The 26830-nt window shown below is 42.9% G+C and overlaps 1 protein-coding gene across 4 annotated transcripts; it reads right to left on the bottom strand.

Moving 5' to 3' along the window:
- Positions 1 to 1278: 1278 nt before the first annotated feature.
- Positions 1279 to 26815, bottom strand: Nsdhl (NAD(P) dependent steroid dehydrogenase-like). 4 transcript variants are annotated; one of them, XM_038316319.1, is made up of 11 exons: positions 26700 to 26803; positions 25451 to 25542; positions 24609 to 24780; positions 24469 to 24512; positions 22573 to 22673; positions 19052 to 19210; positions 14134 to 14280; positions 9690 to 9818; positions 8044 to 8186; positions 3087 to 3189; positions 1279 to 2215 (listed from the first exon to the last, which is right to left on the bottom strand). In XM_038316319.1, exons 5-11 carry the CDS (start codon positions 22627 to 22629, stop codon positions 1883 to 1885), a joined length of 1071 nt encoding a protein of 356 aa, XP_038172247.1. In that variant the 5' UTR covers positions 22630 to 22673; positions 24469 to 24512; positions 24609 to 24780; positions 25451 to 25542; positions 26700 to 26803; the 3' UTR covers positions 1279 to 1882. The 4 variants fall into 4 exon arrangements, with proteins under 4 accessions (XP_038172247.1, XP_038172249.1, XP_038172248.1 ...); XM_038316321.1 differs by lacking the exon at positions 24609 to 24780; XM_038316320.1 differs by lacking the exon at positions 25451 to 25542 and having other exon boundaries at positions 26700 to 26801.
- Positions 26816 to 26830: the final 15 nt, after the last annotated feature.

The raw sequence follows: 26830 nt of genomic DNA, 5'->3' as shown, positions 1-26830 counted from the left end.
GTTATTCCCTGCCTTCCTCTTTAGCTGACCAATGTCCTACTGCTTCCCAAAGTAGCCTTCCACTTGTATCCTTGACTGAAGTTACACCAGTAAGTGCAACATACACTATTATTTCATATATAGTTAAGAAGCACAACACTCTGCTCAAAGTGGTTGTCTATGAGACTGATCTCTTTAGTCTGAAATGCCAATTGGTGGGTCTGCATCAGCGATTATTTCTCCCTCCTTCAAGTCCGACCTCAGTGCATCATCACCTGCTCTGCAGAAACCATGTCACTTCACGTTGTCTTACATAAGTACATAAAATGCATCAATTTTTAAATCACACTTCAGGATATTATGAATGCAACTCCATTACTATAAGCCTCATGAGCAAAGATGGCATCTTATTTACATTTATATCTGAATGCCTTGGCAGCTCAGCATGGTCTCTTCCCAGGCAGAACTAATAAGCCAGCAACAGAAACTGTATAGCTTTTATACCTTTATTATAGTTTCCCCCAACTGCCTTCCTACCCTTTAACAGTGACGAAGAAGAACTTAGAATTCTTCAAGAGTCAGATGGTGGTGGCGCACGCCTTTAATTCCAGCACTCAGGAGGCAGAGGCAGGTGAGTTCGAAGCCAACCTCATCTACAGAGTTGAGTTCTAGGACAGGCTCCAAAGCTACACAGAGAACCACTGTCTTAAAAAACCAAAAAAGAAACAAACAAAAGTTCTTCAGGAATACATTTTAATGAGTTCAGAGGATAAAACCACACTGTATTATTATATGGGTTGTATTCTTTGGAAGATAAATGGCCTGATGTCTTCTGCGAGGTGAGCTGTAATAATGTCTGTAGGCCATTCTGCAACATCTCATGAAGGAGTTTCTTGTAGTGATATTTCATTTGTATTTTAATAAATAAAGCTTGTCAGAAGGCCAGAAAAACAAAACAGCCAGCTACTGGCTCTTACCTCGACCTCAGTCTGAAATGGCGATCCTGCCTCCAGGAATCTCAGAATGAGACTGTGATTGAGAGCTGTCTCCTCCCATTTTATATTCCTCTCTAGGGCTGGAATTAAAGGTGTGCATCACTAGTGCCCAGTTTCTATGGCAAACTAGTGTGGCTACTGGGATTAAAGGTGTGTGTCACCACTGCCTGCTCTGTAAGGCTGACCAGTGCAGCTGTTTTACTCTCTGATCTTCAGGCAAGCTTTATTTATTAAAATGCAAACGAACTATCAGTATAGTTTCTATTCAAACATCCTGGAGATGAAGAAGGCCACTCTCTCCAGCTTATTACCAACCATGTTATTAGGAACTGGTCAACTAACATAGCACACAATGTACACATCCCACTGACAACTAAAGACTGCTAACAGTTTCTGTGGATAGAGAGAGATGTTTTATGGTAAAACAAGGCAGGGAGACACTGCAATCATTTTTGAAAGAAACCCTGACATCATGCAAGGCAGCAGGGAAACCAGGAATGGATTTATCCTTAGGGATTGGGGGCTGGGGTTACAGTCACCAACACTTCTAACTATTCTACTAGGATCATATGAAATGTGTGTCTAAGTCTTACTCTGTGTCAACAATTCTGGTTTTGCTTCAGTTTTTAAGACCTCGATCAAAGTCTTGTGGTTTTCACTTTATGTTGGTATACTCAGGGTTACCTTTCTGATAATGAACACAGAAAAGAGAAGTAGGGGGAGGGAGAGAGAAAGACCAAAACAGTAGATTATGCATCTGTCTGCTTTAGGAAGTCCAATGCTACCCTGGAAGAGACATCTGCTCTTGTCACCAGCAAGGGGCACATAGCTCAGAAGAAACTCAATTAAGGATATTGGCTCATCAAAACAGAGAGGAAAAAAATTATTGGGGAGGGCTCTGGGGCACATCACTTGTTCTTCCGCAGGTGGTGGAAACTCTGCACAGTCCTTTCCACGGCGTCATCCATGGTGACCAGTGGCCGGTATCCAATGAGCTTTTTGGCTTTCTCACAACTGTAGTAGTGGAATGTGCCAGCCAACGCCACCCGCATTGGTGTAAAAGTTGGCTTGATTTGGATGAGAGGACTGACCACCAGCACCAGCAGAGATAGCAGGAAAGCAAGGTAGTAGGCCACCCAGTAGGGGATGTGGTACTTGGGGGCCTCATAATTGAGGCCTGTCAGAATGCGGGACAGGAACGTCCAGAAAGGAATTGGTTCATCGTTGGTAATGTGAAATGCCTAGTAAAGGAACACAAAGTTAGAGAGCCCTGCACAGCTGCTGGGGTGAGCAGGCCACACATGGGTCTCTAAGCTCAGCTAGCTGCTGGCTCCACTTGCAACTGTTACTGTGGGAAAGCAGAGGCACACTGTCCTGCCTGTCCTGTATCTCAGGCAAGGCACCATGTCTGTTATCATGTCTTACATGCCTAGCTGCTGCAGTGTATCACAGTCTGTCTCAGATTCTCAGAATGGGCCGTGTAGAAGGGCAGAGAGTGAAGGTGATAACAAAATCTACAAAGAAGCCAGGACTAAAAGTGAAGTTTAGCTTGCACTCAGGAAGTTACAATTGGTAATTATTGCCTATGGTAAAACTCAGTTTTATCTCTGCATGTAACAAATGGCCAATATTAAATCTTTCAGACATATTGTTTGTTCTAAACCATATGTTATAAGTGGGAAAATAGAAAAGGGTCACAGGGGAGAAAAGAGCACTCAGAGATAACCGTGAAAAACAAGGAAGATAGTGAGCCCGAGAAATAACAGGCAAAGTGGGGTAACAGAGTAGGCCCTCTGTTGACTCTGATGACTTCTGAATGACTATATATAGATCACTTGCTAGGAGTGCAGGAGTGTCAGGTCTGAACAATATTAGTCATGTGTGGGTGGTGAGGGAGGATGGAAATCTGAAATATGAAATATGAGAAGAAAAGTGAGAAGTATCTGCCTAACATACATGTGACCAGGTCTCGAGTGAACATGGGACTCTAGAGAACAAAGCCTTGAAGCTTGGGTCCTGGATTTTGGCTGTCCAAAGTAATATGATGCTTCACTGATGTAGTGAGGTGGTTCCCAGTGGGTCCTAAGGTGCTGGGAGAAGCAAGTTCCTTACCTTCCCACCCAGAGCTACATCTTGGGAGAGGTGCTCGGCTGCCAAGATATGTCCATGAACCACATTCTCCACGAAGGTGAAGTCCACCAGGTTCTCCCCATTTCTGGAGGTAGATAAGAAATATTTCAGCTGTGCCCCACAAAGACATTTGAGAGACTAACCCACTTCTATCTCATCAGTGCCTGTCTCTGGCACACTTGTGTGACTGCAACAGGTAATGAAATATGACTATGCAGAAGAACTACCAGGACCTTTAGGGCAGTGAGATATTGAAGGATCAACCAATGAATGGGAGACTGTGGTGTCTTGCATGCTCCGGCATGACCAGTACTAGTGTGTCTTCTTGACCTTTGATTTGAGGTACAGACCTTGAACACTTTCCAAGGATACACCAGGCCAATGGTCTTCCAGTTTTCTCTCACTACCTCTGTAATCCCTCAAACCCTTAGATCAGAGCATCAGTGAGATTTAATAACTACAGGAAAACAACACACGGGGATAAAGAAGAAAAAAGAAATGTAAAAGGCACCAGGTACAGTGAGGGGTTCATGCCTTGAATCCCAGCACTTTGGAGAAATCGTCCTTCACAATAGCCACAAATAACAAAATATCTTGGGATAACACTAACCAAAGAAGTCAAAGACCTATTTGACAAGAACTTTAAGTCTTTGAAGAAAGAAATTGAAGAAGATACCAGAAAATGGAAAGATCTCCCATGTTCTTGGATAGGTAGGATCAACATAATAAAAATGGCAATCCTACCAAAAGGAATCTATAGATTCAATGCAATCCCCATCAAAATCCCAACACAATTCTTCACAGACCTTGAAAGAACAATAATCAACTTCATATGGAAAAACAAAAAACCCAGGATCGCCAAAACAATCCTGTACAATAAAGGAACTTCCAGCGGCATCACCATCCCTGACATTAAGCTCTATTATAGAGTTACAGTAATGAAAACAGCTTGGTACTGGCATAAAACCAGAGAGGTTGACCAATGGAATAGAATCGAAGACCCAAATATTAATCCATACACCTATCAACACCTGATTTTTGACAAAAAAGTTAAAATTATACAATGGAAAAAAGAAAGCATCTTCAACAAATGGTGCTGGCATAACTGGATGTCAACACGTGAATGAAAAAAATCATATCTATCACCATGCACAAAACTATAGTCCAAATGGATTAAAGACCTCAATATGAATCCGACCACACTGAACCTGATAGAAGAGAAAGTGGGAAGTAGCCTTCAGTGCATGGGCACAGGAGATCACTTCCTAAATATAACCCCAGTAGCACAGACACTGAGAGCAAAAATAAATAAATGGAAACTCCTGAAACCGAGAAGCTTCTGTAAAGCAAAGGATTCAGTCACTAAGACAAAAAGGCAGCCTACTGAATGGGAGTACCCCACATCAGACAAAGGACTGATCTCCAAAATATATAAAGAACTTAAGAGGCCGGGCGGTGGTGGCGCACGCCTTTAATCCCAGCACTCGGGAGGCAGAGGCAGGCGGATCTCTGAGTTTGAGGCCAGCCTGGTCTACAAGAGCTAGCTCCAGGACAGGCTCTAGAAACTACAGGGAAACCCTGTCTCGAAAAACAAAACAAAACAAAACAAAACAAAAAAAAAAGAACTTAAGAAATTAGACATCAAACTACCAAATAATCTCCAATTAAAAAATAGGGTATAGGGGCTGGAGAGATGGCTCAGTGGTTAAGAGCATTGCCTGCTCTTCCAAAGGTCCTGAGTTCAATTCCCAGCAACCACATGGTGGCGCACAACCACCTGGCCTGCAGGCATACATGCAGACAGAATATTGTATACATAATAAATAAAAAAAAAATAGGGTATAGAACTAAACAGAGAATTACCAACAGAAGAATCTTAAATGGCTAAAAGACACTTCAGGAACTGTTCACCGTCCTTAGTCATCAGGGAAATGCAAATCAAAACAACTATGAGATACCATCTTACACCTGTCAGAATGGCTAAGATCAAAAACACCAATGATAGCCTATGCTGGAGAGGATGTGGAGCAAGGGAAGCACTCCTCCACTGCTGGTGGGAATGCAAACTTATACAACCACTTTGGAAATCAGTGTGGCAGTTTCTCAGGAAATTGGGAATCAACCTACCACTCTTGAGCATATACCCAGAAGATGATCAATTATACTACAAAGACATTTGTTCAACTATGTTCATAGCAGCATTATTTGTAATAGCCAGAACCTGGAAACAACCTAGATGCCCCTCAACCAAAGAACAGATAAAGAAAATGTAGCACATCTACACATTAGAGTACTACTCAGTGGTTAAAAAAACAAAAAACAAAAAAACAAAAAAAAAAAAACAATGACATCTTGAAATTTGCATGCAAATGGATGGAACTAGAAAACACTATCCTGAGTGAGGTAATCTAGACCCAAAAAGATGACTATGGTATGTACTCACTCATAAGTGGATACTAACTATAAACAAAGGATTCTAGAGAAGTTAAGTAACAAGGTGAACCCTAAGAAAAACATATATAGATCCACCTGGAAAGTCAAAATAGACAAGATCACCTAACAAAATTGGGTGTATGGGAGTGAGGGGAGAAGAGAGGAAGGAAGGGGAAGAGGAGGAGAGAAGGGAATGGAGGAGGAGAACTTGAGGGAACAGGATGGTTGAGATGGAGGAAGGACAGAGAAAAGAGCAAGGAAAGAGATAGCTTGATTTAGGCATCCAGTATGTGGTTAGCAAGACACCTGGCTCTAGAGAAATTCCCAGGAATCCACAAGGATGACCCCAGCTAAGACCCTAAGCAATAGAGGAGAAGGGACCCAATCTTGACTTGCCCTGTAGTCAAACTGATGAATATCTTAAATATCACCATAGAACCTTCATCCAGCAACTGATGGAGACAGAGGCAGAGATCCACATTGGAGCACTGGACTGAGCTCCCAAAGTCCAATTGAAGAGTGGGAGGAAGGAGAATATGAGCAAGGAGGTCAAGACCAGGATGGGTTCACCCACTGAAACAGTCTACCTGAGCTAATGGGAGCTCACCAACCCCAGCTAGACAGGGAAGGAACAAGCATAGGACCAAACTAGACCCTCTGAATGTGGGTGACAGTTGCATGGCTGTGGCAGACGGAGGTGCCACTGGGAGTGGCACCAGGATTTATCCTTACTGCTTGTACTGGCTTTTTGGGAACCCATTCTCTTTGGATGGATACCTTGCTCAGCCTAGATATATTAGGGAGGGCCTTGGACCTTCCCCAAAGCAATGTGCCTTACTCTTTCTGAGGAGTGGATGGGGGTGGGGTGGGAGGGAGGTAAGAGGAGGGAATGGGAGGAGGGGAGGGAGTAGGAACTTGGATTTGTATATAATGAAAAAAGTTTGTTTTCTTTTTATAAATAAATAAACATTTCAATCTAGGAAAAAAAGAACTGTTTCTGAATGTCTGTGCTCCTCAATATTCTTGTTAGAGCTCTGCCCTCATGAATGGGACCAATGCCCTTATAAAAGAGCCTTGAGAGAGTCTATTTGTCCCTTGGGTCACATAAAGATACACAGCAGGTAAGAGGATTAGACGCTTAGCAGACACCAGTTTTGCTGATAGCTGATCTTGGACTCCTCTGTTGTGGAACATTTGTTTATGCTATGGAACATTTGTTTAATGATGCAAAGATGTATTGCATTCTTTTATGCTGCATTTGTTTAACCCTGTGAAGCTGTGATTATTTGCCTGTCTAAAACACAGGAACTGAAAGGCCAATAGCAAGACAGCATGAAGGATAGGTGGGGCTGGTAGGTAGAGAGAATAAACAGAAGGAGAAAAGGGGAGATCTAGGAGCAAGAGAAGGAGACCACGGACCAACTATCCCGCTACACAGTCAGCCATGTGTAGTGATGAGCTGTGGGCTGCATTCCCGCCGCCCTGCTTTCGGCCTCCTGACTAGCTTATGCCCCAAAATAACAACACACAAATTGTATTCTTTTAAACACTGCCTGGCCCATTATTTTCAGCCTCTTACTCACATCTTGACTAACCCATATCTAATAATCTGTGTAGCACCACAAAGTGGTGCCTTACCAGGTAGATTCTAGCGTATGTCCATCTTGGGCTGGAGCTTCATCGCGTCTGGCTTCTCTCTGAGGAGAGGCACGGTGGTCTGTCTAACTTAGGAGAGGCGTGGCATCTTACTGATCCTTCTACCTCACTTCCTCTTCCTGTTCTGTCTACTCCACCCACCTAAGGGGCGGTCTATCAAATGGGCCAGGCAGTTTCTTTATTAGCCAATGAAATCAACTCAAACAGAAGACTCTCCCACATCAGCCATGGAGTGGAGTAAGAGTGAAAGTAGGATATTGAGAAGAAAAAGAAAAAGCCCGCTGGGTGGTGGTGGTGGCGCACGCCTTTAATCCCAGCACTTGGGAGGCAGAGGCAGGTGGATCTCTGTGAGTTTGAGGCCAGCCTGGGCTACAAGAGCTAGTTCCAGAACAGGCTCCAAAAAAAGCTACAGAGAAACCCTGTCTTGGGGGAAAAGAAAGAAAGAAAGGAAGGAAGGAAGGAAGGAAGGAAGGAAGGAAAAGAAAAAGCCCAGAGGCAAAGGTAGATGGGATAATTATTTAAGAAAAGCTAGCTAGAAACAAATTAAGCTAAAGCCAGGGATTCACAGTCTCTGTGTATGATTTGGGAGGTGGGTGGCGGGCTCCTCAAAGAGCAAAGAACAAAGAGTCAAAGAGTAAAAATCAACCAACAACACTTTTTAGTCTCCAGATCTGTGAGCTGTGAGTTACTCATTTGTGAAGTTATCTAAACTATAGCTTTTTGTTACTGAAGCCTGAACAGACTCAGACTATTACACGATGCTTCTTGGCATTCTCAATTATTATCTGCGTGTGCTGCATGTGTGCTCACAGTCTGAAGGGAACAGAATGAACAACAGAAGCTGCCTTACCCAATCATGAACTTCATTTTACCCTTTCTAGCCGCATCAATTAGGATGGGGACTAACTGGGGGTCCCTTGGGCCAAAAATGCCATGAGGACGAATGGCTGTGGTTAAGAAATTCTTCTCAGGGTCGTTGGCATCCAGTACTTCCTGAAAGAAATCAAGAGAGAAAGGGGCCAGAGTAAGACTGGGCTAAGATGGTACCTTACTATGTGTGGAGTACTGCCCATTAGGAGACAGATCAATGACATACTCGGTGTATGTGCAGGCCACTGGATAGTTGTTTGCCTTGGCACAACATCTCACATTATAATTCTTATCCCATCTATCTCTGAAAATCAACAGTGAAGGAGAAAACTGGATAATACCTGCTATGATGAAATCAGAAAGCTCAGGTTGGGTTCAATGGCCATACACACATGCAGCCAGAAGGTGTATCTTGGCTTCAATTTATGGAAAAGACCTGAGAGTTCTAGTTAATGTGGTAGACTTGAGCCTCCAGGAAGGCTACTACCAAACCAAAAGAGCTCCTGAATTCAGTGGCATGTACAAGGCTTTAAACATACTCTTCACCATGTAACAACAGACAGCTAGCTTGGGAGTTAGCTTTGTCAGCAGAGCACAAGGACATATAAAGATTATAGTCCTAGCCACTTTAAACTAGTTTTCAATCGAGTATATGGCAATCACAGCTTCCTGACCCCACTCCTCTCAAATGCTGCCAAGTGTCTGTGGTGCTGAGGGGAATGGCCAAGCCTTCAGATGGCCTCTGACATGGTTATCTCTATGGAGTTTGAAAAGTTCCTAGACAAATCCCAAAGAAGACTTATTATGAAGAGGGTTTTGGGTGATGTTGATCTTGAAAACAAGGTAACTTACTGCTGGAGTCTCCTCCAGTTTTTCTGACTTCTAGTTGAGTTCACACCAGAGACATACTGATGGCTTGAGCTCAGGTTTCCATCTGGAGATCATGAGCCAACTGAGCTGTGGGCTGGAAGCCTAGCACCTTAGGTGACAGTGTACAGGCCTCTGAGCTAACTAGTATTACCTGGAGGCCCATGGTAGGCTTTGGTCTTCCGTAAGCCTAGTTCCATGGAACAGGAGGGCATAGCCTGGGCATAGGACTTCTTAACTAGGTGAGAACAGGCTCTGTTGTGGCCTCCATGTGATTGTGTCCTGTTCTGAGATGGAAGTGAGCTTCAGTTTACAAGTACTGGCCCGGAGAGCAAGCCTCACTGTGCAATGTGCTGGAAAGGCCTACGAAACAAGTTCACAGCTGCCCCGAGTAACTGTTAAGGGCCCAGGGCTGTCCCAGCCTGTAGTACAGGGTTTCCAGTGTCCGGGCGATCTCAGTGCTCAGCCCACAATTACGCCCTCTTTAATCAATGTATTTTCCTGTAATCTGGTAAAAGTGCCTGTTGTATTAGATATTTTTGGACGCTAAAGGAAGTAGCCCCCAGAAAATATTGAGAACAGTATTTGGCCACAGTATATCATTCTGTTCTTTTGGATTTAATTTTGCATATGAATTTACATTTCATGTTGGGTACTTGGGTCTCAAAATACTAACTTTTCCATATTCACAGACATTTTTTTCTTATGAATGGAGATACTTGAGGTAAATGTTCATTTAATTGGCTTTAAAGTACATACTTTCTCCTGCAAGATCTTGGTCTCTGTGTAGTAGTCAATGGGCTTCATGGCATAAGGCAGGTCCTCAGTTCCATTTTTTATGTCCGTACCCTCAAAGATGACACTAGCACTGCTGGTTAAAATCAGTTTCTGGCAGAGAAACATATAAAGGAAAACAAAATTCAGGAAGTTTTGCTATTCCAATTGCCTAAGTGTCATATATGAGTGAGCCCCATCCACAAGGCACTTCCAAGTTACTTGCTGGAGTACATTTTCTTTTTAAGTCTTCTAAGAAACCCCAAAGATCACCACCTTTGTAGCCATAGGGACTTTAGACACATTATGGTATTACAATTTAAAAGTAATGGATCTCATTTTTCCCGTCCTATCATATCTGAGGGAGAAAACAAAACTAACACCATTCATGATAGATCTCTATGGGAGAGCACCTCCATGGAGGGAAGGATGGAGTACCAACCAGTAGGGAAATTTCTGCCTGCAAAATTCCACTGGATACTCTGATACCAATCTTGCCATGTAAACACAGGCATATGCATATGCACATAACAAGTCATGCTTTGCTAGTAGAGACAAGCACCTAGCATGTGTAAGGTTCAATTCACAGCAGCAGTATAAAAGGAAGAAAGGGAAGGCGGGAAGGCAGGCAGGCAGGCAGGCAGGCAGGCAGGCAGGCAGGCAGGCTATATCTTGAAGGAGGATGCTCTCTTTTGCAGGTCCCCAGATTGCATCGTTCTGGTTAAGAGCAGTTCATCTGATACTGACATCATTGGCTCTGTTATATTTTTTACTGCTTTCATTCTATATCATTCTATAAGTCCTAGCCATAGTGGTAAAGACAAACACCAATTTATAATGTTTTAAAGAAACAAGACACTGAACTAATCTCATTGGCCCAGTTTTCTCAACCTTCCTAATGCTGTGACCCTTTAATATACAGTTCCTCATGTTATAGTGACCGCAACAATAATTATTTCATTGCTACTTCATAACTTTAATTCTGCTACTATTACTAATTGTAAAGTAAACATGATATACAGGATATCTAATATGTCATATATGTAAGATATGCCATTTATTTAATATATTTCATAAATTAGATATCCTATATATCGCATTTCTACATCTTTCGGTTATGGTTATTTGATTCCCAAAGGGGTTGTGGCCCACAGGTTGAGAACTACTGCAATAGTAGATGCTAGAAATTAAAAGATACAATACACATCAAGTTAAGACAGGACCAAACCTCTCCCCACTGTATGGAGGCTGAGCAAGGTATCCCTCCATAGTTGACTCCCCATGGGAAGCCTTACCCTTTCTGAGGAGTGGATGGGTGATTGGGTTGGGGGGGAAGGTGAGGGAGGGAGAACTGTTGATGGTATGTAAAACAAAGAAAAAAACTTTCAAATAAAAAAAGATACAATGCCTACATGGAGTGGGTAAGCCTACAGAAAATATTAGGAGTTCAGCAAACTAGCTGAATTCAAAATCAACATAAGGAAATTAGAAGCTGGAGAGATGGCTTAGTGGTTAAGAGTGTTTAGTGCTCTTGAAGAAAACCTGAGTTGGGTTCCCAGCACCTATATTATATGATTCACAACTACCTGTAACTCCAGTTCCAAGGGGATTTGATGCCTTTGGTTTGGCCTCTGAAAGTCCTGTTCTCTCTCTCTCTCTCTCTCTCTCTCTCTCTCTCTCTCTCTCTCTCTCTCACACACACACACACACACAAATAAATGCCAAACAAAACCCCCTAAAACCACTATAAATCTATTTCTATACCTATCTATGAAAATTTGCCATATTTCTAAACATTAACAGTAACTGAAAATGTAGTATAAGTTGGTGATTAACAAATGATGGGGTTCACAGGAATAAGTATAATAAAAGATGTATAAAACCTTTGTGAAGTACAGTACAATTATCACTGAGTGGCATTACAGATTGGGGGATGTTTCATATTCATAGAAAGGAACAGTCAATGTTAGAAAGACATCAGATCTTTTTAAAATTATCCAGAACATAAATGCAATTGCAGTAACAATCCCAGGCAGCTTCATCAAGGAACTTGACAAGCTGATTCTACATTGGAGGGAAAAACTTGAACAAAGGCTCAGAGTAGGTAAGGGATCTTGGAAGAAGCTGGTCAGATACTGATATGTATGCTAAGGTAGAGCTTATACTCATGAGATCAGACGGAGGTCAGTGCAGTAGACAGAAAACTTAGGAACAAATTCAGGCAGAACAGGATGCCCAAAGGATGATGCAGGCAGGATATATGTGCACAAGGTTTGGATTAAGCCATCAGCATGCTGAACTAATTATTTGGAAAAAAATCGATCTTGATCCTGTTGCATATAATCATAGATTCCTGGTTAATTAGATTTAAATATGGAAAGTAACACTTTAATATTTGAGATAAAATGCATTAAAGACTTTTTTGGTTTTGGTGTTGGAAATCAATTTCTCTTTGGCCTTACACACTAAGCTATCTACCCCCTTAGATGACAAACAAGATATATTTATTTCTCAAAATGCATAAAGTTTCAGAAAGATATGTTCAGCATGACATGATATTAGTGCTACAAAGTTCTATAGCATGCTGTTAGTGCATGGAACTAATAGAAATAACAAGTGCAGGTTTAGAACCACTGTCCCACATGGGCGAAGAAGGGGCAGTGGCACTGAGGAAGGGGCATAGGTGGCTTCAGTCATGCTAGTAGTAAGCACTATGCCCACTGTATTGTTCTGTGCCTTCCATTTCACAGCAGCGGGGGCTTCACAGAACTCCAGTTACATACACATCCTGGAGTGGAGAGTCTGGACCGTGGCAGCAGAGGGCCTGCTTTGAATCCCACCTCTTTTATTTACTACCGGAGACTTTGCTTAGCCCCTGGCTTCCTAAGGAAAAGAAAAGGAGGTGACAAATGCAGTAGGGCAAAGTTCTTGTCAAGTACAAAGCATAACCGAGTATGACAGTTGGTTCTGATGGGTTTGGAATCACCTAGGAGATACACAGCTGGGCATGCCTGAGGGGTTTAGCTTATGGAAGGAAATCCGCCCTGAATGGCATCATGGGCTGAGGTCCTGAACAGGAAGGAAGGAAGGAGGAAGTTAATTGAATACTGTCATTCATTTCTCTCTACTTCCTGCTTACAGATGTAATATGATTAGACAATGGGAATTTTAACTGATGGGAATGCAGAAGAGCTCCCCTCTCACCTACTCATATTGGGCCTGTTGATTACTGGGAACTGGGCAAAGGTACCCAGGAAGATAACTGGGAGAAGAGCCCCTACTTTCTGTACCCTTTTCTCAGTTTCACAGAATTTGTGGCACGCAGCTCTGCCAGCAAATGAGCTATTGCATGCCGAGGTTGGGGTTCTATTAAGGTCATTCTAGGAACCAGATCTCTAGCAGTGTTGTAAGCTGATACAAGGCCAAAATTTGTATGCTTTTAGGCCTAAGTCAGCATAGGTTTCTATCACATAAAAGCAGCAATGCCCCGCCCCCTTTTAAATAAAAGCAGGTTGATAAACAATGTGATAAATTTTTTAAAAGGTTCAGCACAAAATTAACTTATGATCCAGGAATCCCTCCTCTGTGTAGCTACCCAAAAGAATCAAAAGTGAGGACTGAGGCAGGCATTTGTAGTCTCTGTTCACAGAAGTCTAATTCATAGCAGCCCAAAGGCAAAAGCAACACAAATGTCTACTGATGGATATTTATTCTCTTTCATGTGCATGTAAGTGTGTGTATGTATGGAGGTCAGAGGTCTTTGGTGGAGGTCTTCCTCAGTCTCTCCATCCATAAATAGGGATTATTAGTCTTGAAAAATGAAGGAAATTCTGATGTACTACAATGTAGGTAAACCTTACAGACATTGTGATAAGTACAATAAGCATACCACGAAAGGATAAAACCTGTTTGAATGCATTCATAGTAAGAGACAGAGAGTGGAGAATAGTGGCTGCCAGGAGCCAGGGAGGGGCAGAAGACTGCAGAACTTCTGTCTACTACATGGATAGAGAAGACACTGATAACAGTTAGATAATGAAGTGAATATAGCTAATATCACTGAATGCATACTTGCAAAAGGGTTACAGCGGTTACAAAGTATACTGAAAACATTATGTGCATGTTGTTTCAACAGAGAAAACAAGCAACATCAAAATTTCATATCTCTTGAAGCAAAAACGAATAAGCTAAGCTTAGTCTATCTGAACACTCAGATGGTCTATCTGTATTGGAAGAGTATAACCTCAACTGGCTGGCCCTCTGTGACATCAACTGGTGCCCAGGGCTTAAGTTTTAGTATCTTCTTAACATGAAAGAGGCAACCCTGGATGAGCCCAGGAAGAGGGTTAACGGGAATGACTCCACCTCCCCTCCCTCTGAGAAAGCAAGCCCATGCTCCAGATACTAGTCACTGCAGCATTTCCCTTACCTGAACCCCAGCCTTTTTGCAGGTTTCAATGACATTCTTGGTGCCAATGAAATTCACTCTATAAAAGAGTTCCTTGTTGTTACCGGATGGTGGGGGTGACGCACAGTGGAAAACTGTGCTTACACCTTTCAGAGCTGGGTACAGGTCCTGGAAAAGCACACAAGACAAAAAAATCATTCCAGCTTAGGGCAGGTCAACAGCCTTCTCACGTTCTCTGTTATCTGTGGCCTGTAGGTCTTTTGGATTTTTATAATTCTGTAAGCAACACAGAAACATACACTTTGTAAAAGACTCAAACTACACAGGAGTATGTGGGATAAAACCATGTTTTCTTTGAATGGCCCCTTTAATTACCTTGTCCTGAATAAAAAGGGAGTATGAGAAGTCAGACACCACAGTGACTGGAAGAGGCATACAGTGACTCAGTTTCACTTACTAGAAGGAACTTTGTAAGACAAACAGGCGGCTAAAGATCTAGGGCGTAAACTCATTAAATGAACCAGGAAGGCCTTTGATCATATTGTGAAGTAAAGAGGCTATCCAAGCCTGCTGGAGGCTTATAAGACTTAAGAACCAACACACAGAGACTCCTACTGGCCAATGAAGAGGCTATTTGCTCAGCAGTTAGAATAAGAGTGGTTAGTGAAAGTGAAGAATAGAGAATAATTGATTAACTCGAGCAAAAAAGATCTGAGGGGCTAAATGAACAAAACAACAAAATGACACCATTGTGCCAAATCTTCAAATTCATGGTTATCACCAGAAGAAAGAAAAATCACTACATGCCAAAAAATCCTTTGTCACTATGCACAAACATAATAGTTCTGGGAAACTATCTGAGAGTAAGGAGTCACCTTCTAGGCATGTATACTTTTGCCCAAATAGCTATCAAATGATGAACAGTAGGCACACTCCAACACATAGGATATTCTTTTCAAAATTAAATTTTATATTGTTGTGTGTATGTATGCGCACACATGTGTGGATACCAGAAGACAATGTAGGATGTCCCCCCTCCCCTTTTTGAGACAGAGTCTCACTATGTAATCACTCTGGCTGGCCTGCAACTTACTATGTAGATCAGGCTGCCCCCAAACTCACGAGATCCGTCTGTCTCCAGTTCCCACATTTTAAAAGACACCTTGTAGTTTCAGTAGGCTGACTAGCCAACAAGCTTCTGAAATTTACCCATCTCCACTTCTCTAATACTTGGCTCGTAGGCTTGCATGACCATGCATAGCTTGGGATTGTGTGCTTGGGAGATTTGAACTCTTGCTTTAATAGCACGTGCTTTTACTCACTGAGCTATCTCCTTATCTCCTAGCTACTCTTAAGTTTGTTACTCCATATTTAAGCCTCCCTAACCATTCTGACAATATCCTTTATACGTGTTTTTATTTGGGGGTTTAGGGTCCAAATTTGGACCACTCATATGTGAACCTTGAGTCCTTTTCATTTCTGTTAATCTGGAGCAATCCCCTCAGTTTTGCTTTCTGCCTTTTTTAACACTAATATTTCACAGGACCAGGGAGGTTAATTTATTGACTTTTGCTCAATTTGCATTTGTTTGTTCATTTATGATTACATTCAATTAATAGTTTTGGCAATTCCCAGATTCCCTTTATGGTTTTGTCTAACTTGTGCAAGTGGCTAACAGAATTCAGGTAAGCACATTTACTGACTTGCTATACAGGAAGTACAAAGGATACCGGTAAAGAGATGCACAGGATGAGGTGTAAATGAGTGGTATGGAGCTTCCACACCCACCCTGGGTACACCAGCCTCCAGTCTCATGACAAGCAAAACTGAAGCATAGAAATAAGGAAAGTGAATATGGAAGCCTGGCAAGACCTGTCAGGTCAGATTCTTCTTGGCTGCTCTGTGTAGCATTCCTTCCTCCTAGGTATGGAGACGGATCCCTCTGACACTGGGTGGGGAAAAGCACATAAGACTCATCTTTGCATTAGAGAAGGAACTGTGAACTAGGAAATGTGGACAAATATTTAATATCTCTGCTATATCTATTCTTTCTCTCTTCTCTCTCATGTGTGTGTATACATGCATAGGGTTTTGTAGCCATGATGCACCAGGATGGGGGGGGAGGGACCTGAACCACACCAAGTCTTTAGTTCTATAGAAATAAATGAAATTGGATGTGGTGCCTCATATGTGCAATCCCAGCACTTGGGAGCTGGAAGCAGAAGGACAGGTGTGAATAGGAAGCCAGTATGCTCAACATAGTAAATTCCAAGCTAGCCTAGACTACAAAGCAAGACCCTGTCTCAAAATACATATCCTATCAAAGTCTAAATTTTATAGCACATAGACATAATCAATGTAAAACTATTAAGGTATTTATTGGTTTTGTACTCAGTCTTCGAAATTCAACATGTATTTTAAAGTGTCCTTCAGTGCAGACTTATCTTAACTGAAGTGCTAGATGGGCATATGTGCCCAGTGCCTGACTCACTGGACAATGTACCAGTTCACAGGAAACAGCAGGTGGCACAGAGACAGGCTGATGCCCTGAAGATGCAATTAGCAACATCCAGACTCTAGGAAATGCTGTTCGATGATGACCAAGCTAAGCACCAAGTTAACACACATACTACAGCATCTGGGGAACTTAGAGACCGATACATTTTATTCAAATAGTCTCGACTGCGTTTAACTCTTTATTTGAAAAAACAAATACAGACATCTTATGAAGTAGTTAATGAATGACTGACATTAAGGAGCTTTATTATTATTATTAATGGTGCCTCTGAGAGAGACAATTATGTAATGCTTTCCATAAAAATGAGTTTTATGTTTTAGAGATAAAAACTGAAATGTTTACACATGGACTGATAGATATGTTGAAGATTGGCTTCAAAATAACTGGGGGCAGGGAGATGGACACACCGAGAAGATGGCAGCAAACTGCTTGATGTGCAAGTATAAGGGTCTGAGTTGGAGCCCCAGGATCCATGTAAAAAAAAAAAAAACCACAACAACAAACCAAATTAACCAAAACCAAAACCAAACAACATCTGGTTGCTTAGAAGGCAGAACCAGGACCTAAATACAGTGCACTGAAAGGGGGTCCTGTGGCTGGCAGCACTGGAAGGCTGGGACCAAAGGATAATTTTTAAATGTTCCCCTGCCATGTTCTTACCTTTCTTTCCTTAGCTCAGAATTCAGAACCCACTGTTAGAACTTTGCCTTATTCCTCTGACCCTTTATCCCATTTGTCTGACAAATGCCTGCTCTGGTCCAATGCACCTTGTCCCCAGTCCCTGCCTGCACTGGAGACGCTGATTGTGGGCAGGCTTTTAGAGTGCTGGGGCTACAACCTGAAGGAGAATTTGCATCAAAAATTAGCTAGGTCAGACAAAAGGACAATATCCTTGAAACTCTTGGTGAAGAAAGCCTAAGAACAAAGCAGGTTTCTCTAAGAGGCGGGGGTTCTAATCAGGATACAGTGTCAGTTCTCCCCAAGGTTCCTGCCTGTCCCACTAACTTCGCACTTCCCCCCACAACCACATAAACTCCTTCTTTGAATTCAATCTCAGTCTTTCTCTCCTTCTTGCCCTGTGCACAGCCCCTCTCTCGCCCACTGAGGACTGTCTCTCTGGAGAACCCTGGATGACATGTGATGTGAAGAGAATGGTGCAGGCAGATGAAAAATACACAGGACAACAAAGGGGCTATGGAGCCAAAGCTGGTGAGGAAACAGTAAAGAGAGTGACAGTAGAAATGACCACAGTTGCTCCTGCTGCAGTGGTAGAGGGCAGGACCAGGAAGAGGTAAAACAGTGCCCAACATGCTGTGTCTGCCATGGAGAGAATGTACTCATTGGGGAGGACAGGTCTGGGTTAGGGAATGACAATGGGAGTAGAGGAGTAGAGCATTAACTGCAAAGGAGAAGAGACAAAACCAGCAAGGCTATCTTCTTAAGCATCCAATTCAACAAGAGTACCAGAAATGCTGATGGGGCCGTCATCAGCAAGGAGCTGAAACCATTGTAGAAGTCACTTGTGAAGGAGAAGAAATGATTATGGATGGCTGCCATAAACAGACCCAACAGCTTTGCTGAGCAACTTTGCAAAACCTACAAATATTCAAAAAAGCTGGCCACCTATGAACTTTGCAGAACAGAGAAAATAGAACAACTGAAGTGGATGAGCAGGACTGAGATGAGAGAGGGAAGTGAACAGGTAGAAGATTTCCTTAGGAAGTGAACATGTTCTGGAAGTCAATAATGGTGAATGATTGCTGAAAAGTGTACATTTCAAAATGTGAATTTCAGGGCTGGAGAGGTGGCTTAGCAGTAAGGAACATGAATTGCTCTTTCAGGGGATGTGAGCTGAGTCCCAGTGCCCACATCAGATGCTCACAACCACCTGTAAGTCGCACTCTGATGTGGATGGACTCTAACGGCTACCTCTGGTCTCTGTAGACACCTGCACTCACATGCACACACCAACAGACAGACATACATACATAACTAAACATAATAAAATCATTTTTTTAAAAAATATGAATTTTATGGCATGTGAACTATATCTCAGTTAGAAGGAACAAATACCATATGGCCTAGCATCTACGTACTCTAAGGCAGCAGTTGGCATGCTGAAATCCGCAATATGTTTGATGAAATGTTCTGGTGCGTTTGCTTGGCACACAGCCTTGTCTGCTCACTGGACTACGGTCCATGTCTGCTTTCATGCTCCTACGACACAATAAAGCCCCCATGACACAGACAACAGTCATTCATTCTGAATACTGACTACATTATATGTGAAACTATTTCCTGTAACTTTCACATTTTTCAAAATATATATTTTTTCAAACTATAGTTTTCTTGGCCTTTGAGCACTTGGTTTTGCCTTTGGGGGTCCTACTGGAGATTAGTGAAGCAGAGCGGGTCCCTTACCTGTTGGCTGCAGAGATCGCCTAGAAAGAACTGCACCTGGGGGTTATCAAACCCTTGGCGGATATCGAATACATTGACAGCATAGCCTCGTGCCAGCAACTGCTCCACCATGTGCTGCCCCAGGAACCCAGAGCCTCCAATCACCGTGCACTTCTTGGCCTGGGGAAAGAGGGAATGGCAAGAGGACCAGAAGTGTGAAGACTAACATGATAAAGGTCAGGCTTACATGCCAGGAGCCATTGCAATGGCATATACATCTGTCTGTCTGAAACCGCCTGAGCTCAGGGAAAAGCTTAGTACAGCTGTGTTTGATCAACAGGTCACCTCTTCTCCAGTCCTCGGAGCTCTCTGCTGATGCTCTCTAGCACCTCTAGGTTCAGAGATTACATAAGGCTCAGAGTCCAACTGAGAACTTGCTGACCAGCCATATTAGTCATTCCCAGTACTCTCTCTTGGCTTCATGTTTATAGTTCAAAATGTGAGTGTTCAGTTTGCTGCTCCGGCCACCACGTCTACCTACTGCCAAGCCTCCCTGCAATGGTAGTGATGGACCCTTCTCTCTCTGGAATCATATACCCAAATAAACCCTTTATTTGATGAGTTGCCTATGTCATGGCATTTTATCACAGCAATAGAAAAATAATTATTATGGCAAGAGACTGTCTGAAAGAAATAGGTGGAGAGCAATAAAGATACCCAGTGTCAGCACTAGGGAGGCAGAGGCAGGCAGATCTCTGTGTGATGTGTGATTCCCCTCTTTATGCTGTGAATACCATTGGTTAATAAAGAAACTGGCTTGGCCTGATACGGTAGAACAGAGTTAGGCAGGGAAAACTAAACTGAGTGCTAGGAGAGGGAAGGCAGAGTCAAGGGAGAAGCCATGGAGCCGCCACTGGAGACAGACACTCTGTAACTTTGCTGGAAGGCCGCGACCTTGTGGTGACGCAGAGATAAATGGAAATGAGTTAAATTAAAATGTAAAAGCTAGCCAATAAGAAGTTAAAGCTAGCCGGGCAGTGGTGGCGCACACCTTTAATCCTAGTACTCGGGAAGCAGAGGCAGGCAGATCTCTGTGAGTTCGAGGCCAGCCTGGTCTACAGAGTGAGTTATAGGACAGGCTCCAAAGCTACAGAGAAACCTTGTCTCAGAAAAAAAAGTTAAAGCTAATAGGCCAAGCAGTGATTTAATTAATACAGTTTCTGTGTGATTTTTTTTCAGGAGTCTGGGTGGCCAGGAAACAAACAAGCTACTTCCTTACAACATCTGTAAGTTCACTCACTTGCATGAACCACACAAATATAGGCATGTACACACACATACTCTCTCTCTCTCTCAACAAACCCTCATAATTTTGTATTTGTTTATTATTTAAGCATTTATTTATTTATTGAAACGGGGGTCTCTCTAAGTATCCCTGGCTGTCCTGGAATTCCTTATGTAGACCAGGCTGGCCTTGAACCTATAGAGATCTATCTGCTTCTGCCTCCCAAATCCTGGGATTAAAGTTATATGTCATCATGCCTAGCTCTCATTTCCAGATTTTAAATGTGACTAATCAGTAAATCTATTCGTGGACAGGATGACATGGATTCCCTCCTTATACTGATATATTACACTGATATTGTACCTGGAACAACTGAGCCAACAGCTAGTCAATAGATTTTTATAGTAATGGGAATCAAACTTGCCTCTGTTCAGAGATGTCAAACATGCAAAGGTTAATGTCTTTAATCATATGCCTAAGGCTATGTGAGGAGGCCATGTGAAATAATCACATGACCATAGCAGACAAAAAAGAGAATAAGTACTGATAAAAATGAACTTTCAGATCGGAAACAAGTACCGAGAATGGACCAAATAGATAAATAAGCCTCTTGGAGATGATAGTGTTAGGAACAGGAGAGAAATGGACTTGGAGTGGCTGTATAGTTCAGTGATGGAGCAGATCTGTTAGGTTATGTTTCATTCCTAGTACCACAAAATAATTTAATTCAACTGTAATATAATCTCAAGAGCATGGTGGTGCGGGAGAATTGTCTGTACTCTGTCAATCGTGTTTGGGGCCCCTGGGTTTTCTCCAATATTTTTGGTTTTACTTTTTCTTCAGCAGGATAATGTATTTTTTTTAGAGCAGTCCTACGTAGAATAAGCATATAGGACAAAAGTATTCTTCCTTAGTAGCTTATATTTAGACATTTATTTCTTTGAAAGTCACTCCATGGAAAAAAAGAGCTCATTCCAAAGCATTAAAGAAGGTTCAAGAACCACACCTTTAGTTCCAGCACTTGGAAGGCAGAGGCAGATGGATCTCTGGGAGTTCAAGGACAGTCTGGTCTAAATGAAGGAAAGAAAAAAAAGAAAGAAAAGAATAAAAGAAGTGTGATGTTTATCAGGAGTGTAGTACATCACAATAAGCTTGAAGACCTGGCCTATGTAAAGAATCTCCAGAAGGTTTGACAATGATTAGGCAAAAATTCCTTCAAGTCTCTCTGAGACTCAAGACACTAGATCTTAGGGGTTACTGCTACCATCTGGGAGGACTTCTTCCATTCCACTAGGAAGTCTAGGTAAAGCAGCATGTCTAGCTGACAGCCAACATTTACTACCATCACATGCATGAGTCCATTTGGGAACATGCACCCCAGAGGGGCCCGCATTGTTGCAGCTACAAGAACAACCCCAGGAAAGACCAGTGTAAAATGTCCCGACTGGGCCCAGAATCATGAGCAAAGATGTTACTACTTAAAAAAAATCACTATTATATTATTTTGTGTGTATAAGTGTTTTGCCTGCATGCATGTCTGTGCATCACATGTTCATTCAGTGCCCTCGGAAGGCAGAAGGGGATGCCCTGGGACTGGAGTTTCAGATGGTTGAGTCGCCATGTGGGTGCTGGGGACTGCACCTGGTTCCTCTGCAAGAACAGCTGGTGCTCTTAACCACTGAGCCATCATTCCAGCTTCAATTATTGCTTTTTAAAACCCTTGTTTTCTGATTTTTTTTGTTATATATCAGTAAGTAACCGTTGTATCTTTTTTTTAAATACTTATTTATTATGTATACAACATTCTGTGTGTATGTCTGCAGGCCAGAAGAGGGCACCAGACCTCACTACGGATGGTTGTGAGCCACCATATGGTTGCCAGGAATTGAACTCAGGACCTTTGGAAGAGCAGGCAGTGCTCTTAACCACTGAGCCATCTCTCCAGCCCTAACCGTTGTATCTTAAATCAAGGTATATAATATACAAAACATAACCAACCAGCACTGACTGAACAAATGGATTAAGTACATTCTAAAATGCACAGGTAATATCAATGGCTTGACTTTCCCCTACTTTGTTATTGTTGTTTTTTCTAGACAGGGTTTCTCTGTGTAACAGCCCTGGCTGTCCTGTAACTCACTATGTAGATCATGCTGGCTTCAAACTCAGAGATTTACCTGCCTTTGCCTCCCGAGTGCTGGAATAAAAGGCATGTACCACCACAGCCTGGCCTCCCCTACTTTTTAAAAGTACTTACTTTGGAAATGTCTTTTGTCGAACGTGTCTCTTTTGATTCACCAACTGCTTGTTCCATTATGGCTCAAACTATAGTCTGGTTTGCAAAATCAACTCTTCTTCCTAAAGACATAATTAGAGAAAGACATTAATAGTAAGTGAAGCAAAGCATCTCCAGCTATTGTCACAGAGTGTTCATAAATAGCTGAGCCATAGCTATACCCACTGGCCAAAGTATCCTGTGCTAGAGTCTGCTTTCTCAGAGTATGGTAGGCCCTGAAATTTACAGAGCATTAGATTAAAGACAGGACAGAAAAGCAGATAAATATGACTCCTTCACTACTCAAACCAAAAATCTTTGGGTTGTGGTTGGAGAATGGTGGTGACCAAGCATTTCACAATGGGAGACAAGAGTAACCAAATACAATGATGCTACCAAACAGAAAAGTGCGGCCCAGGCGAAGGCCTCATCATATACTCTCCTCTTCTTTCACCCACAATATCAACTTGCAAACACAAGGTATTTACTGATACAATATGTGTAAATGGCAAAATGTATCAAAAATGAGAGTCTATCCATGAAAGAAGATGCAGAGAATGCCAATGGGGAAAGAAATGTCAGGCAGTCAGCACTGACTGGGTCTTGTGATGGTTCCAATCCAATTTCCACACTTTCAAATGGTGGGTGCCATCATACATCCCCAGAGGACTTGATTTTATGACTGTACTGATTTTGATATGCCCACAAAATCAGTACAGTCATAAAATCAAGTCCATTTCAAGAAAGACCCAAATATCCTTGAAATGGATATTACAACCCTCAATGTTTGATGGGTCATTTATAGAGAGATTTTACAAACTCATAATGGAAGTTATTAGTTGTCATTATTAATTTTGTCAAACTGACAGGATTTAGAACCATCTCTAGGAAGACTTCTAGGCCTGCCTGTGAGGACATTTCCAGAGAAGTTGAGCTAAGGTGCAAAGATCTACACTGAATGTGGGTGGCACTATCCATGGACTGGGATCCTGGACTAAATAAAAATGGGAAAGCAATGGAGATGTGGCTCAGTGGTCAAGAGTACCAGTTGCTCTTGCGGAAGAACTGTGCTTGGTTCCCAACACCCACATGGTAGCTTACAACTGTCCTTAATGCTAATGCCTTGGGATCTGACACCCCATTCTGTCCTCTGTTAGCACTAGGTATACATGTGGTGCGCGCGCGCGCCACACACACACACACACACACACACACACACACACACACACACTCTGCAGGCACTATGCTTATACACATAAAATAAAATTTAAAAATCTGAATTCTTTTTAATTTAAAAAAGTAAGAAAGTGAGTTGAGCATCAGCATCTGTTCCTCTCTGCTTCCTGACCGCAGATGCAATATGACCTGCAGATGCAATATGACCTGCCACCTTACACTCTTGACATCATGATTGCCTCACCATAATGGACTGTATTCTCATACCATACTAAACCTCTGCCTTCCATAGGTTGTTTTTCCCCAGGTAGTTTCTCACAGCAACAAGAAAAATAACTAATGCATCAGTTCAGTATATTTCAGACTTGCCTTCTCCTGGGTCTCTGTGCATACATCTAATGACTATGGATGGCCAACCGGTAGCTCTGTGCTTACCCCATCCCTCTCTTTATTGCACACTTATAGGGACCTGACATCTACGCACCTCAAACAGACATGGCTCATATGGCTCTACATAAGTAAGACAGAAGCTGCTCGAGTTGCAAGATCAGGACACAAATCGATCAGTGGAGTTAGTGGGCACCCAAGCCTCAGACAGTTATGCCTCATCATCACTTCCCTCAGGCTTAGCACCCTGTACAGGACCAGGTCTGATAATGCAATGGGAAGACAAGGACTCCCGCAATGCTGGCACTTACTCACCCAATGGATACGTTATCTTGAGAAAATACTGCAAAGCAGAGGTCCTGTAAAAAAAAAAAAGAAGAAGTAAGGCCTCTCCCTGCAGAAATTACCTGTTGTTTTGGGGGCTGCACCTGGGAAATAGTCATCTTCTTGCCTACCTCAGATTGCTATGGGGCTCAAAGTAGTCCACAGGACCGAGTGTCACAAATTTTCAAACACCAGCCACAGTTAGGTAGAAACCAGTGAAAACACAGTTCATGCCTTCAAAGAAACCATCAACTTGTGTGGAAAACAAAAAGCTTCAAAGGCTGACAAAGCTGTGTTTGGGTCCTAAGGAGGACAAGTGGACAGAACCAACGTAAGCTGCTTGGTCACATGAAGTAACCTGACAGAAGAAGCGAGAGACTGTTCACCTTTTAGCAGTCAGGAAGCAAGAGAGGTAAGAACCGCACAATCCACTTCCAGGCCATGGCCCTAATGCCCTAACAGCTTCCCAGCAGATCCCATTTTGTATAGGTTCCACTACCTTCCAATAGCACCATGGGTGGGGACCAAGTCCTCAATATAGGGACTTTTGAGGAATATTTAAGAACCACTTTTTACAAAGAGTATGGAGGGACATGAAGTCAAGAAGGTTAGCAGGGGTAAAACTGTGCAGGAGGCTTCGATGGGCTTTATTCTTTAAACTGAAGTTTATAAGCAGGGGGACTGACCTGACCAGAGCTGTTCACAGCAAGATTAACCCTGGTGGAGCATGTGTGTATGTTGGTAGAGGGGTATATAGGTAAATTATGGGAAATTAAGAAACTACTTACCAACATGCTGATAGACTAAGTTTCACCGAATACCTAACCCATATTCCTCCCTGCTCCAGTTACTGGAGTGCCAGAAGTAAACAAAAATGTTCAATTTACAGTGGCTTATGAGGGTGACAAGTTGCTACCATAAAAAATAGAGCAAGATGAGGGGCTCGTATACAAAATGGAGTACCGGCGCTTACTTTAATGAGAAGGCGACAAGGGCTGAAGAACTGGAGTGGGGAGAGATGCAGGGCCAGGTGAAGCGAAAGTTCAGGGTAGGAGGTCCGCAGCTCTGGAAGGAGTAGACAGTGATATGATCGAAATATATTGCCAAGCTAGGAGCAAAGGAGCATGCCTTTAATCCCAGCACTCAGTAGGCAGAGGCAGGCGGATCTCTGTGAGTTTGGCCAGCCTTGTCTACAGAGCGAGTTCCAGGACAGCCAGAGCTACATATACACATATGTGACAAAAATTCTCAAAGAATTACTTAAAATATCATATGTTTTAAAAAGTTCATGACACTGGGTATGGTCAATGCAGGAGAGTGTATCAGCCACAAAACCAGCACTGGGTATGATGGGAGGAGTTGTATGCCAGGCTTCGCATGCTTTGGTGAGAACTCCAGTTTGTACTGTTAAGGAAGGGCTAAGGTTACGGGAAAAAAAGGACACCTCAAGGACAGACCTGAGAGAACCCAGGGGCTGAACATGCGGGATTGCTGCTGGAGGGAACAGAGGAGGCAAATACGACACAAAATTTCTGAATCTGGATCATAGCACCAAGGAAACAGGGCAAAGGGCCTACATTACTACTACAGAGAAAGTCTCTGGCCTTTCTCAGATTGAGAGACTGATGCCATGTTCTCAATGTCCCTAAACATTCTATGCCTTGGGAAGCAGCTGTGCCAGCTGAGGCACTGCTGTAGCCAACGCTGGATCTCCATTAGTCCCGGCATAGTTCCAGGGAACTCCACCCCCTTGCACACATTCCTCTTTATTCCCTACGCACGCCAACATTTCCAAAATTCCTGCAACTTTGCTTTCAAGAGAGTCTCATTCAGCAATGCCCCTTCCCATGTGGCTTGAATGTCTGCACGGCTATCGGGGCACATTTTGATAACTTGTTTACAGCCAGAAAGTCCACAGATCATCATCCTGAGAGCTAAAGTGGTTTTTGTAGAGCTAAATTCACAGAGCCTAGCCCAGATTCAGTTTCTGAGCCCCAGCCCTGCGCACCGCTGACACAACGCTCCGCATGCCCACTCCCCTTTCTAGGCCTCAGCTGCCCCATTCAGTCACCCCTCCAACCCGTTAGGCCAAATCTTTCCTGGCCCCTCTGATGCTGAATCCCCAACTCAGGTTTTAGAACGTCCCACCCATCCTCCCACACTCCAGCCCAGCTCTGTCGCCCACACGCAGTGGCCTCCAAGGATAAGGCCACAACTCTTACCCGGTTTTTAAACACTCTTGCGGTCGACTTCAGCTTGCTAACAACCTGCAACCATCGGACTTCAACCCAATACCAGTCACCCTTTTCTTGGGAGAGGTATGAGCCCACGATCAGCCGAGCTTCCTTCACCA

This window comes from Arvicola amphibius, chromosome X (genome assembly GCF_903992535.2).
Source record: "Arvicola amphibius chromosome X, mArvAmp1.2, whole genome shotgun sequence".
In the NCBI taxonomy this organism is placed as follows: Eukaryota; Metazoa; Chordata; class Mammalia; order Rodentia; family Cricetidae; genus Arvicola; species Arvicola amphibius.
Note: the sequence above shows the minus strand (reverse complement) of the source record. Positions and strands in the feature narration are given on the sequence as shown.